General features: G+C 54.2%; 1 protein-coding gene across 5 annotated transcripts in view; it reads left to right on the forward strand.

Annotated features, from left to right (window-relative positions):
• Positions 1-13984, forward strand: part of EP400 (E1A binding protein p400) — a 98889-nt gene that overhangs the window by 71444 nt on the left and 13461 nt on the right. For all 5 annotated transcript variants that reach the window (XM_045535156.1, XM_045535160.1, XM_045535159.1 and 2 more), the window contains 7 exons: positions 1310-1388; positions 1487-1741; positions 3220-3265; positions 3344-3453; positions 9569-9782; positions 9880-10073; positions 11807-12025. In XM_045535156.1, coding sequence (XP_045391112.1) covers positions 1310-1388; positions 1487-1741; positions 3220-3265; positions 3344-3453; positions 9569-9782; positions 9880-10073; positions 11807-12025 — 1117 coding nt within the window. The remainder of the gene's footprint in view (positions 1-1309; positions 1389-1486; positions 1742-3219; positions 3266-3343; positions 3454-9568; positions 9783-9879; positions 10074-11806; positions 12026-13984) is intronic.

A 13984-nucleotide genomic window follows, 5' to 3' on the forward strand; every position in this document is an offset into this window, starting at 1 on the left:
CCCAGTCCCAGGCCTCCCCGCGCACCACGAGCCCGTCTGAGACCACCCTGCTGAAAACTGCACCCCTGCTCTGCTCTGTTTCTCTTCACAACACAGAGTCGTCTTCGGACAGACTGAGCTTTACGTGTTGTCTGTGAGCCCTGGGGACGTAGGACTCGGCACCTGGGGGACAGAGCAGGCGTTTGAGCCACACTTGTCAGTTGAATGAGTGAATGAATTTATTCAACTAGTACTTGCTGGCCAGCCGCCGGCTAGCACAGTGCTGGGCGTTCCGCAGCCGCAGGATGGCACAGTCCTGCCCTCTCACCCAGCGTGAGGTGGACGCGAGGTCGTCCTGACAAGCAGCAGGTGGTGATTTTCCTGAGCACAGTGAGGCCGGGCCGTGACAGAGAGGCTGAGTGCTCTGGGGGCGTCCACAGACGCTTCTCCAGGAAGGGGTGTGCTCGGCCCGAGAGGAAGGGCCTTGATGCGGCTGAGAGCTGAGGTTCGAGGCAGCCAGACCTGCATGGGCAGAGGCTGGCGGTGCGGCCGGGCCCTGTGGGCCGAACGGGGGCTCTGCACAGCGGGGTGCTGGTGGAGGTCACGCCTCCCTGCAGCGCGTGGGCTCACGGAGGAGGGAGGACAGATCAGTAGCACCCGTGCCTGGGACGTGCTGCTCCAGGTGGTGTGGGGGGTGGTCGGGGGACTTGTCAGGGCATGTCAGGTGGCTGAGGGTCTCTACAGGAGGGGTTAGGGGTGAAGCCCGACGAGTTAAGTGGGAGAACGCAGCCCTGGGAGTGTAGACCCTGGGGCCCTTGGCTGCGGCCGCGTGTCAGGGTTTAGTTTGGGTTGTGTGTGTTGGGTTAAGGTAGGAGAGACTCGATCCTGTCTAAATGCTGGTGGGATGGGCCCAGTGGGTGGGGAGAGGACGGGGCTGAGAGGACAGTGAGTGGGGCCTGGGCATGGGGCGTGTGACCGGTGCTGAAGCCTCCTGGAGGGCTGAGGTCAGCCGTGGCGGGTGGCAGGCGGGTGGCCCTGGTGGCTGGGTTGGGGGGTGGTGCTGGCCCAGAAGAGCTTTCTTCCCCACAGACACCGGGCACCTCATGTTCCAGGAACGTGCTTGCTCAGAAGGGCAGGGGTGAGGGGAAGGCATCCGAGCAGCCTTTTCTCTTCTGAGGCCTCCTCACCACAGAGAACCCGCCAGCCTTCACACCCTTGCCCTTGGGGCTGGGGCGGAGCTGTCCCCGGCACCCGGTGCTTTGGGGCTTCTAGAGCATTTCTCGGCTTTAGAACATGCGCGTTTATGTTTAACTTTGCTGTTCTCTTTCAGCGGCATCAACTACGACAAGCCACTGCCTCCCATTCAGGTCGCATCTCTCCGTGCAGAGCGAATCGCAAAGGAGAAGAAGGTGTGGTGCCCGGGCCTCGTGCGCGTGGGGGGCGCGTGGCCTTGACTCCGGGTGGAGCCTGCTCCTCCAATGGCCTCCCCTCGTCGCGCCCCTTCCAGGCCTTGGCCGACCAGCAGAAGGCGCAGCAGCCCGCCGTGGCGCAGCCCCCGCCCCCGCAGCCGCCCCCACCCCCTCCGCAGCAGCCGCCGCCGCCGCCACCGCCACAGGCAGCCGGCAGCCAGCCGCCGGCAGGACCGCCCGCCGTCCCGCCCCAGCCCCAGCCCCCGCCGCAGCCGCAGGCCCCACCGCAGCCAGCGCAGGCCCCCGCGAAGGGGCAGCCCGCGGTGACAACCGTGGGCAGCGCCGCAGTGCTGGTGAGGGGCCCCTCCGTCCCCGCGTGCCGTCCCCGCCGCGCCTGCGCGGGGTGCAGGTGCTTTCCCTGGAGACCACACTGGCTTCCCGCCCGCAGACCTCGCGCCGTGAGGGGGCAGGAAAAGGCTCGGTCTTTGGCGCGAGGAAGAGCGTTCCGTCCAGATGCTGCCATTTCTCTCCCCAGGGCGGGTGTGGGCTGAGTGCTGGCACGGGGCTTGGGAGGCCGGGGCAGCTCCTCCCTGTGGAGGTGACGGGGAAGTTGGGAGTTACCTGGATTTTGTACAACACAGCCGTGACGCGTTCACCTCCTTTATTCCCTGCAAACTTACAGAGCAGGTCCTATTTGTGCCACTAGGCAATCGGGCCACGTAAGCCACCTCGTCCCGAAAGGTGCACTCGGTGCTCAGTGGAGGTTGTCGACGTCACACTTGGGGCGTCCCTGCACCGTGTGTGGCGTGTGTGCGTGGCTGACAGACACTGCGGGCATTTGTTCAGACCCACGCGTGCAGAAAGCAGGGATGCGCTCACTTTGCAGGGGCGTCCCGCTGTGAACACGCTCTTCTCACGCAGTGCCAGTTCCTCTGTCGGGTTTTTTGTTTCAAATTGTATCTGCGATAGTGGGCTTTGTATATGTCCTTGGGCAACTTGGTTCTTCATTCATTCCAAAGATACATTTGTCAAACACCTGCTTGGTGCAAGGACTGTCACAGCGAGCGAGGTGGCCAAGGTCCCAGCTCGTTCGAGTTTGCATCCTGGTGGGAGTTAGTCACACAGAGCAAGATCTGTGGGACGTCATTTTAAATGTTGACGGGAAGGAATCAAGGTAGAACAGTGAGTGACTGGTTGGTTAGAAAGAGCCTTTCTGAGGAGGTGGCATTTGAGCTAAGGCCTGAATCACAAGGAGTCAGTCATGAGAAGAACAAAACAGCAAGAACAGAGGCCTGAGCTTGGCCAAGGGCCAGAAAGGTCAGTGGGGCTGCAGCCAGGTGGTGAGGAATAGAGTGGCGTAGGGCAGGGCGGAAGGACAAGGGCATAGGGCGAGGTAGAGGGGGCGCGGCGGGGGGGGCGGTGTCGGGCCAGGCAGAGGGGGCGGCGGGGGGTGTAGGGTGAGGCAGAGGGGGCGTGGGGGGGTGTAGGGCCAGGCAGAGGGGGCGTGGGGGGGTGTAGGGCCAGGCAGAGGGGGCGTGGGGGGGTGTAGGGCCAGGCAGAGGGGGCGTGGGGGGGTGTAGGGCCAGGCAGAGGGGGCATGGGGGGGTGTAGGGCCAGGCAGAGCGGGAATGGGAGGGGGGTGTAGGGTGAGGTGGGGGCGGGCGTAGGGATGGGGAGGAGGGACGAGGTGGGCAGGACGCGGGGTGAAGGGTGCTGAAGTCGGCCTGTGAGGTCAGAGGCTGGATTTGATTCTGGGTGGAACGGGAATCCTTCGGAGGGTCACGCAGGGGAGAGCTTGACATGAAATTCAAGCGTTTTCTTTTTTACATAGGCGGGAACCATTAAAACATCAGTCACCGGGACGAGCATACCGACAGGTGAGACGGATACAGGAGTGCTGAAGTAGGAAGTCGGCTCTCCCTGGTCCTCTGGCCTCACTCGGCCTGTCTCTGCAGGCACCGTGAGCGGCAACGTGATCGTGAACACCATCGCGGGCGTGCCGGCCGCCACCTTCCAGTCCATTAACAAGCGTCTGGCTTCGCCGGTGGCTCCTGGGTCCTTGACCGTGAGTTGTCCCTACACCATGACCTTGTATTCTGGGGAAAGTATTATTTCTTTTCAGTGTTCCATTGGTGAGAGGAGTGCTAACCTAGTTTGAATTTAGTAAAATAAATAGCCAATAATTGTGGCAGTTTCAGAAACTTTCAGGTGTTTAAGGGATGGTTTCTGTTTTCTACTTTGAAGGAATGAAAAGGTGAGTTTCACGTGCATGTGTGTGTGTTGACAGTCCCCCCCACAGAACGATTCCCAGAGGGGAGCAGGTGGGATGTGAGGACGCGTCTTTAATTCCGTTGACATAGGTGTCCCCACGTGTGTGTCACTGTGCCCTCATGGGGAAGCAGGGAGGGAGACGGTCGCCCTGGGGGGGGGGCATGGCGTCACACAAGGCATGACTTGGTTTCACGCGTGTTGCTGGGGCGTGTGCTGGGACTAGGTGAGGCACGGGAGAGGGAGCGGCCGAGCCTTACAGGACTATCTGGACCCGGGTGGGGGTGCAGGGGGCATGGGCCCACCTGGGTGGAGCCAGGATCCCTGAGCGTTCCGGCATCGGGCCGCCTGCTCCCCTGGAATAATGAGTTTAAATGCATATCCCAGTTTTCCAGTTAGTCACAGTCCCACAAGCAGCATGTACCCTGAGTGAGAAAAGACTACGCTTCTAAGTCAGTAGCGCGTGTGCAAGTGGGATGCTGTCCCTCTTGGGATTTGAAAAGTGTCTTTCTTACGAAGATGACGTTGCTGTAGGGATCTAGACAGTGTTGCGGTGTTGTACTGGCAAAAGGAGAGACATGTAGGTGAATGGAATTGGTCAGAGAGTCCAGAAGTGGACCCACGTACACACATGCATACGTGTGTAGGTGTTTCCAGTTGGCTTTGTTAGAGACGCCGGGGGAATTCCGTGCAGAAAGGACAGTCTTTCCAGCCGACGGGACTGTGACCGTTGGGTAGCCCTATGCACAGCCAGGAACCTGGACCCGTAACTTACACTGTATATAAAAAGTCTCTCAAAAGAGATCATAGATCTACATGTAAACTCAAAAACCATAAACCTTAAACCCAAACATTTCTAGAAAAAAAAAAAGAAAATCTTTGCTACCTTGGTTTAGCTGAACATTTCTTAGGATACCAAAAGCCTGTGAATCATGAAAGAAAAATTAATAAATTGGACTTCATCAAAATTAAGAACTTCTCCTTGAAAAATACTAAGAAAATGAAAAGCACAGGCTGGGAGAAAATATCTTCAAAACATATCTAATAAAGGACTGGTGCTCAGAACATGGAAAGATTCTTCAGCTCAGTAAGAAACAACTTTAAAACATGGACAGAAGGTTGATGAATAGCAAATACATGAGAATGTGCTCAACATCGTTAGTCACTAGGGAAATGCAGATTAAACCACAGTGACATATGAGACTAGCTTGTTTGGCGCCATCTCTGCCTGGCGCCCTCCTCTTCCCTCTCAGTGTCTCGGGGTCGCAGGTTGGCCCCGCCCTCCTGTTGCTCACACACAATGCTGCGTACCAGAGAATAGCTTTAAGAAAAATAGACACAAAACCCCGACAGTGTCAGATGCCGGTGAGGATGCACAGCACTGGCACTCGGCACGTTGCTGGTGGGAATGCAAGGTCTTAGTCACTTTGGAAACCAGGTCTGTCATCTTCTATAAATTAAACATAAACTTACCATGCAGCTTAGCAATTCTGCCACGTACTTGCCCAAGAGAAATGAAAACATGTCTACACAAGGAACCTGAACATGAGCATATATAGTGGCTTTGTTCATAATTGCTAAAAAAGGAACAACCCAGATGTCCTCAGCGGGTGATGGACCAACAAACCGGTTCGTCCGCACAGCCCAGCACCACCCGGCAGTACGGAAATGTGATCCCCCGATTCGTGCAGCAGCGGGAAGGAACCTCGGGTGCGTTTTGCTGCCAAGTGAATGAAGTTTCAAAAGGCGTCATACACCGCATGAGTCATTTAAATATCATGAAACAGCAAAACTATGGGGACAGAAAGCAGGTAAATAAGGTGTGGAGGTGGGGAGAGGGTTGACTACAAAGCGGTGCCTGAGAATGTTCAGGAGGATGGGCCGTTCCTCGTCCGGATTGTGGCATTAGTTCTTCAGTCATACGTGCGTTTGCCAAAAGGCATGGGACTGTATACCTGAAACAGGTAAATTTATTCTGTGTAGATTATTCCTCAATACATCGGACTTAAAAAATCAAAACTCTCTAAGCAGTAAAACGTATGTAAAAACAGTTTTTCTAGTATGTGACTGAAGATTATTTCATTTGTTTTTCTTTCTGCTTTGCAATAACCCACTTTAGGCTTAGTCATCGATAACAGAAGCTGTTAGTGAGGCTCCTGGAGTCGGAACACTCTGTATGACCAATGCCACTGTTTCTGTGAGGGCAGGCAGCCAAAATCACTGTGTTGAATGTTTATTTTGAAAAAGACATGGATTTGTGATATTTTAAAATACAAAGTAATTCATTCATTACAGATTTTTTGAGCAGCTCTTAATGGACAAGATGTTCTTCCTGGTGCTGTGGGCGTAGAACTACGAACTAAAGACGTGGTAGCTTTCGCGGGTCTCTTACGGTTCTGTGGCTGGAGTGTCAGGTACAGACACCCTGTGGTGGGCGGATGGTGATTTCGCTTTCAGAGTCAGAGGAGGCTTTCTGGAGAAGGTAACATTGGGCTTCAGAAGGGGAGGGCGTGTGTCGTCCACGAAGATGGCTCTCCTGAAGGCAGGGCGAGTGGTGCGAGCAGAGGGCCAGGTGGGACGTGGTGGTGTGTGGAGAGCAGCAAGCCGGCTGCTGGACGCAGCACAGAATATGTGAAGAGAGGGTATCTCCTCCCTCTAACAGGTGTTTATCGCGTGGCGCCGTGTGACGCTGAGGCTCGATTGTGTTGGAGTTCGGATGTTGGGCTGGAGAACATGGATATGTGCATGTGGCAGTGGGCAGCCTTCAAGGTCTTGAGCGGAGGCCCGTTGCAGGAAGGTCCCTGCAGTACTGTGTATGCAGGTTCCATTCGAGCAGAAAAGGCCGGGGAGAAAACTACTTCAGTAGTCCAGAAGAGGACTTCTGTTTTGCTGCTAAGATGAGTTAAGTTATTTTTACACTGCTCTCTTAATGAAGGGAACTAAAATTACTGGGTAAAAATTTAAAAAATCTTAAAAGTTTCAAGGAGCTGACAAAAGAATAATTATGAGGCCAAAATCTAAGGGAAAAAGAAATGCAGAGACATAAACAGGATGCATTGAAGCTGTGTCGGCCTTGAGAATGAACTTCAGCTTGTGGTGCAAGAGGACTCAAGTTCAAGCCCAAGCCTTGCCCAGGTGAAGATTCACATTGAGGGAGGATCCCCAAAGCCCAAACCCTTAGGGCAGGAGTGAACCAGCAGTCAAGTTCATCTTCCCTCTACCTTCAGGGGTTAAAATGGGAGTTGCCTTTGTGTTGAGCAGAGGGATGAATGACATGGGGACCCCTGAGAAGTTGAAACTACAGGTCAGCTCTGCTGTCAGTTTGCAGCCCGAGTTGATGCTGCCTTAAAAGTGTCCCCGAAACCCCCTCAAATCAAGTGAAGTAGACCTGGATGGTCGTGTTCCCGGGTAGCCGACCAGAAGCACATACAGATTCTCTCTGGAGGATTATGCGTTCATCTTTGACTTCTGAGCATTTCCACACATACTTTTCAAGCGTAATGAGTAGCATACAATAAAAAATAACCAAGCACACAAGGAAACAAGGCACCATGAGTAAGAACCAGCAGAAGCAACAGATGATGGGATTACCAGGCATAGATTATAAAACAATTATATTTTCTGTTTTAAAGATATAGAAGGTTGACGATATTTATAAAAAACAGGAAACCATATTTAAAAAGACTATAGAGAAATTTTACAAATGAAAAGTATGGTACCCTTACGGATGAGCTCAGTATCATACAGTTGAAAAGAGACTCAGTGAACTGGAGGATGTATCAGAAGTCACTGTGAATGCAGCGTGGGGTGACAAGATCGACACGTGGAAGAAGATATAAGAGCCATGGAAAATAGAGTGAGAGGATCTAATACATGGTTACTGAGTGCCAGGCAGACAATCAGGCAGAGACGGTATTTGAAGATGGAAAAATTTTCCAGAACTTATTAATTAATGACACTGATCTATATATGCAAAAACCCCAGCTAATCCCAACCAAGGATGACAAAAAGGAGTCCACACAGACATTATGCCAATGACAAAGAGATCTTAAAAGCAGCCAGGAAAAAAAGACAGATTGCCTTGGAGGTGCAGGAGCTTCTTAATGGGAGCAGTGAAGCCAGGAGCTGATGGAATGTTCTCTTCATTGTAATGAAAGAAAATAACTGCCAACCCTGGTGTTCTGCAACTTTTGAAAATATTTGAAAGAGCAAGGGCAAAATAAAGACATTTTCAAACAAAAACTGAGAGAATTAATTACTGGTAGATCTTTACTGACTGATGTACTTTATTTTTGAGTCTTGCTGTGTTGCCCAGGCTAGAGTGCACTGTTGTTACCGTAGCTCACTGCACCCTCACACTCCTGGGCTCAGGCAGTCCTTTTGCTTCAACCTCCACCCTGGCCAAACCGGTGCGCTTTGAACAGTTGGAAGGTGTTCCCACCTGGAAGGTCCGAGAAACCGGAGGAAGTAGAGCAGAGGAAATGATAACTATGTGGACTAGGTTAAAATTGATTTCGTAAACAACAGTAATTCACTGTGGGATTAAAAAAGATAAAACTAACACATACAATAATAACATGAGTTGGGGAGGAGTAAAGGCTCAGCAGGTCCTAAATCTCTTTATCCTTCAGGAAGAGTGTGAATTATTTACATTTTGATAAGTATTCATGATAAAATTTCTAGATGCACCACCAAAAGAATAAAAATAGAGTATGTAACTTCTGAACTTTGCTAGGGAAAAATTGGATGAGAAAAAAATAATCTGAAAGAAAACAAGAAAGGAGATGAAAAGAAACATACAGTAGTTGAGTTGAATGGAAAGCACAGAATAACATGCTAGATTTAAATGTAAGAGGATCAAAAACAGGCCAGGCGTGGTGGCTCACACCTATAATCCCAGCACTAAAGACCAAGACAGCAGGATCGCTGGAGGCCAGGAGGTTGAGACCAGCCTGAGCACCGTAGCAGAGACCATCTCTACAAAAAATAAATTAAAAAAAAAAAATTAGCTGGGCATAGCAGTTCACACCTGTAGTCCCACTTACACAAGAGGCCGAGGCAGGAGGATCCCTTGAGCCCAGGAGTCTGAGGATCCTGTGAGCTGTGATCGTGCCAGGGCACTCCAGCCTGGGTGATGGAGCGAGACCCTGTCTCGAAAAAAGAAAAAAGAAAGAAAAAGATATAAAGCAAACTAAACAGTCCAGGAGCATAGACTGCATCTGTGAACCCAGGGGACTGGCAGAGGTGAGTGAACGTGGAAGGACATTTCGCAGGTGTGGAGTCAGTGTTGGCGCTTGTCTTCCAGCTTGCTGTGGGACTTGGGAGTGTGGGGCCAGGTCTGAGCCCGCCATGCCGGCGGCTGCCCTCACCCCCTGTCCAGACTGTGGGGGGCGGGGGCTGTGAGGAGGCTCTGAATTTTAGGCAGGATGAAGTTAAGGTGCCACAAGACCCTAAGTGCAAAGATTTGGGGCCACAGCTTCTGCCTAGACTGGGGTGGTGGTGGAGGGGCGGGACTGCGGACTGCGAGCTTTGGGTGAGCAACACACCTGGAAGTAGTCGAGAATTTCATGATGTTCCTTGGGACCCGAAGGCGTGAGTGAGGTAAGGGGCAGGACGGCCTTTGCAGACGAGGGCGGGAGCACTGCCTTCCGAGCCTGGCATTTCTTCAGGGGCAGCCCGATCCCCGGTAGGAGGGCAGAGGGGGAGGGCAGTGCTCTGCCGCTCACGGCACATACTTGAATTCACGCACGAAGCCGGTACACGCCCAGTGGTTTGTGCAAAGACTGCAGGCTGGACTATGCCTCATCCCTCGACCTTGGCAGTGAGGTCTGCTCTGCTTTCCTGCTCTGAGCGCGAGAAGCCCGGGCGCAGCGTGGGGCAGGTGGACGAGGCCCTCTGTTTTCGTTCTCTAGACGCCTGGAGCCTCGGCGCCTGCTCAGGTGGTTCACAGCCAGCCCCAGCCACGAGCAGTCGGCTCCCCAGCCACGGCAGCCACCGAACTGGCATCCATGGCAACGACACAGGGTGTGCGCGCGGTCACGTCTGTGACAGCCTCGGCTGTGGCCACCACCAGCCTGACCCCAGTGCAGACTCCGACACGGTCTTTGGTGCCCCAAGTGTCCCAAGGTAGAGCAGGCCCGGAGCTTGTCTGCTGAGGAGAAGGGAGGGTCGGAGGGTGGGCGCGTGTCACGTGTCCAGACCTGAGGGACAGACCTCTCCACAGCCGCAGGAGTTCAGCTTCCGGGGAAAACCATCACGCCCGCCCACTTCCAGCTCCTCAGGCAGCAGCAGCAGCAGCAGCAGCAGCAACAACAGCAGCAGCCGCCGCCGCCACCGCCCTCCCAGGTGCAGGTCCCACAGATCCAGGGCCAGGCCCAGTCCCCGGCGCAGATCAAAGCTGTGGGCAAGTTGACCCCGGTGAGCATTTCCCAGGAAAGCACAGACGTGTGTCTTACGGGCGGGTGTGAGAGGGTGCCTTGTTGCATGATGCAGTTACAAGTGTATTTTGCAAAAATGAGCACTGCTTTTGTGGAGGAAGCATGTTTTGTTTCATTTATATAAAACTTTCCACACACTAATACTTTGATCATGCGTTTGAGAAGAGTCTTACAGATTGTTCACGGCACTTTGGAGATCTTAATTTCCTGTTTGCAAACGCATCTTCTTGCTGAGCTTTCTGTGCTTAGTGTGGAGCGGTTCCGTCTCCAGAGACTAGAAAGCCCATGTGGTGCTGTTCTCGCCAGGGCAGACGCTGGGAGAAAGTTTTCATTCCTCAGCAGTTTCAGGAGACCAGGCTGTGGAAACTTGGTCTCCTCAGGAACAGTCCTCTGCAGTGTTGCTTCCCGCAGGCTGGCCATTTGAGCTCCGATGCACCTGGGTTTTGCCGGTCTGTGTGCCAGCATTGCTGTTACTTATGTCAGTATGTTTGTTCTAAAAGGAAATGTTGTATCCCTGCCATAAATGGAAAAGTCATTAATACTTGTGGTAGAAAGTGACCCCCCAAACATACGCAGTGAAAGCAGGGCACTGGACGCTCCAGCTGGCTGTGGGGCTGCCGGGGTCCTGCGCTGGGTCTGCTCCGCCAGGTGCGGGAGGAGGAGGACTCGCCGAGGGCTGTCAGAGCCGCGGGAACCGAGTGGGGCCCGGTGCCTGCGGCCCTGCAAGGAAGGCGAGCCTCCCTGCGTGGCTCGGGGCTGGGCCTCCCCAGCATCTCACGGCCGCCCCCGCCCCTGGAGGAACCTTGGGTGAGAGCCGTGCTGCCTGGTACAGCAGCCGCTGGCTGCCGGGGGCTGTACGCAGCATTTAAACACGCACTTCCTGCATCACGCCGGCCACCTTGCGAGGGCTCAGTGGCCACCACGATGCGCAGTCCCCATCTGGCCCATTTCAGTCGCTGTAGGAATCCCACCGGCCAGTGCGGAGTTAGAGAGTGCCTGTGCTCGGGAGCTCCTGGGCCCGGCAGAGGCAGACTGTCGAGCAGATGGGTGAGGCTGCGGCTCCCGCCCAACCCCGGTGCCGTCTCACCCTCCCGAGTCGGCCGCCCCGAGACCCCAGTTGCTTCACGCAAATCCTCGTCTCGTGGAGCTGCCAGGAGTCCGGCTTGGCTGTCCCTCACCTGTCCCTCTGTTCACTGCTCCCTTTCCTCGTCACGCTCAGAGTTGTTTTCATGTCCAGCATGTAGGAGATCTCACGGTCGTAAGCAGCTCAGTGTACGTTTTCTTAAAATGAAAGGATAAGAAATGTATTTTTTAAAATATTTTTGAACTAGTATTTTGATACTTTGACGTTTTCACTTTTTTTTTAAAGTCATGGGACTTATTAAGTAAGTTTTTAATTTAACTTATCTACTAATAAATAAGTTTGATGGTACTACAGTTTTTAGTTGGCTTGCTGCGAGAGATAAAAACCTAGAAATTTTGCTATAAACTTGCCTTTCAGAATCGCTGTTTCCAGTTCTCACTGATGAAATGCTAATTTTCAGTAAATGAACACTTGAAAGTGTTGGAAAGGCCCGGGGGCTGGTGTGCGTACTGCACGTTAGCAGGCGTTTGCTTTGGTGTTTAACAGGCAGTAACTTAAAGTCAAGGTGTGTAACTGAAGGACTGGAATGCAGCCAGTGTTGAAGAGAGGATGCTTTGTTTGGGTTGTAGGACCACCTCATCAAAATGCAGAAGCAGAAACTGCAGCTGCCCCCGCAGCCCCCGCCGCCGCAGGCCCAGCCGGGGCCCCCGCAGCCGCCAGCACAGGTGCAGGTGCAGCCGCCGCAGCCCCCGCAGCAGCCGAGCCCCCAGCTCACCACGGTCGCGGCCCCGCGGCCCGGAGCCCTGCTCACAGGCACCACCGTGGCCAACCTGCAGGTGGCCCGGCTCGTAAGTCTCAGTTCATGTTTGTTTTCCAAAAGCGGCGTCTCTTTGCATTTTAACTGAACTGTCACTGCATGTGCAGGAGCGTGTTAGGTGTCATGGCTGACTTATGAGTGAAGCATGATAACTCCGCAAGGCGGCTCATGCCTTTAATCCCAGGACTTTGGGAGGCCGAGGCTGGAGGATCGCCTGAGGCCAGGAGTTCAATGGCCCGGACTCAGCAACAGAGTGTGACCCCATCTCCACAAAAAACAGAAAAAAATTAGCCAGGTTTGGTGGCACCTGTAGTCCCAGCTGTGGGCAGGAGGATGGCTTGAGCCCCGGGGTTGGAGGCTGCAGGGAGCTATGATCGTGCCACTGCACTCCAGCCTGGGCGACAGAGTGAGACCCTGTCTCCCAAAAAATAAATAAATAAAATAAAATAAAACGAGGGAAACGTGAGCTGGGATCTTTCTCCTAAGAATTTAAGTTCCTGGAGAAGGTGCGATTGCTCCCGTGGGAACATTTGACAGCAGCACTTCCCAGAGCTGGTTAGGGCGTCACAAGCTTCTCAGGGACCAGATGCTGGAGCAGTGGGCAGTGAGCACGTGGGGGATGGGGAGGTCGGCACAGTGTCCCGGGCACCCCTGCTGCCGTGGCGCAGAGGCGGGGCCGGGGGAGCTGTGCAGGGCAGTGGCAGGCAGCAGTGGGGGGTGCCAGGCCCCAGGCGGCTCACAGGAGCCTGCTCTGTGGGCAGGGAGCGCATGTGGAGAGTTTGGAGTAGGGAGGACAGCAGGTGCAGGGTGTCTGGGAAGACTGACAGTCAGCGAGGGTCAGCGTCCTGCGGCCAGGTACCCCACAGCAGGGCGACCAGAGCCCAGTGTGGGGGCCGCCACGCACAGGTGCTGGTGACAAGAGCTTGCCCCAAGCCAGGCACTGCCCTGTCGGCTCAGCGTGTCACCTGGCCTGGTGCTGATGGGCCGCCCCTGGCAGGGATAGGTTTCACTGTTCACTCCATCTGCAGTGAAGAGATGGAGGCACGTAGAGGCCGAGTGCCTGCTGCATCCCACGGCCGCTGGACGGCAGCTCCAGCACGGAGTCTTCCCGGGAGCGCTGGCCCTGCAGATGAGGAACCGCAAAAAGAAGCTTGGCTTCACCTGTGTTCGCACAGACTCAACTTCAGAGGAGAGTGGGAGCGCCTAGGAGTGGCGGGTGCAGCCAGGGGCTCGCTGAGCAGGAACCGAGGGCCTTTCTGGAGGGGATTTTGGTACTGAGCTGCAGAGACCCGCACACTGTCGGACTCAGCAGCCCGGCTTACCACGTCCTGGAGAAGGACTGGAGCAAGCTTTAGTTCAGCAGTGTTAGAGGCAGTTAAGTGTCCATCACCAACAAGTTCATTAAATAAGTTATGGAGCAAACAATGGAACCTTAGGCAGCTTCGGAAGCTGATTATTGTAAAGGGAAGACTAAATATCTGTAATTCACCCCGTTTTTACATTGTTTCACAGCAAGCCCCAGAGACGAACAACGGCCAGGAGCTAAATACCAGTGTTAATGTTCACATATGGGTCATTCTAGGGGTATGGGTGGTTTTTACTGTCCTCCTTCATTTTCTTAGGGTATCTCAGCTGCTGTATGTATAAAAATAGACCTATTTCTATTTCCCCTTTTGAAAGTGTAGTTTAAGGTAAGTGCTTGGCAGCAGTGCCCTTGATAAGCAGGAGGCAGCAGCGTCCCCCAGGGCTGCAGGCGGGAGTTAGGCAGTAGTTTTGGGGTGAGGGCGGTGGGCTGCTCCCAGTGCAGGCTGAGGGGACCCCCAGGGCCTCTGCGGGAAGCAGGGCGGGATCCGCCCGGGGAGAGCCGTGTCTCCAGTGTTCCCGCCGGAGCACCCGCAGGCCTAGCTCCTGCCCGACCCCACCCGGGCATCTGTGGTGGTGGGTTCTGAGGGGCCAGCCTGTGCCTTGCTGTGCCTGCAGCATGCGAGTC

The sequence above is a fragment of the Lemur catta genome, chromosome 21 (genome assembly GCF_020740605.2).
Source record: "Lemur catta isolate mLemCat1 chromosome 21, mLemCat1.pri, whole genome shotgun sequence".
Taxonomy (NCBI): Eukaryota; Metazoa; Chordata; class Mammalia; order Primates; family Lemuridae; genus Lemur; species Lemur catta.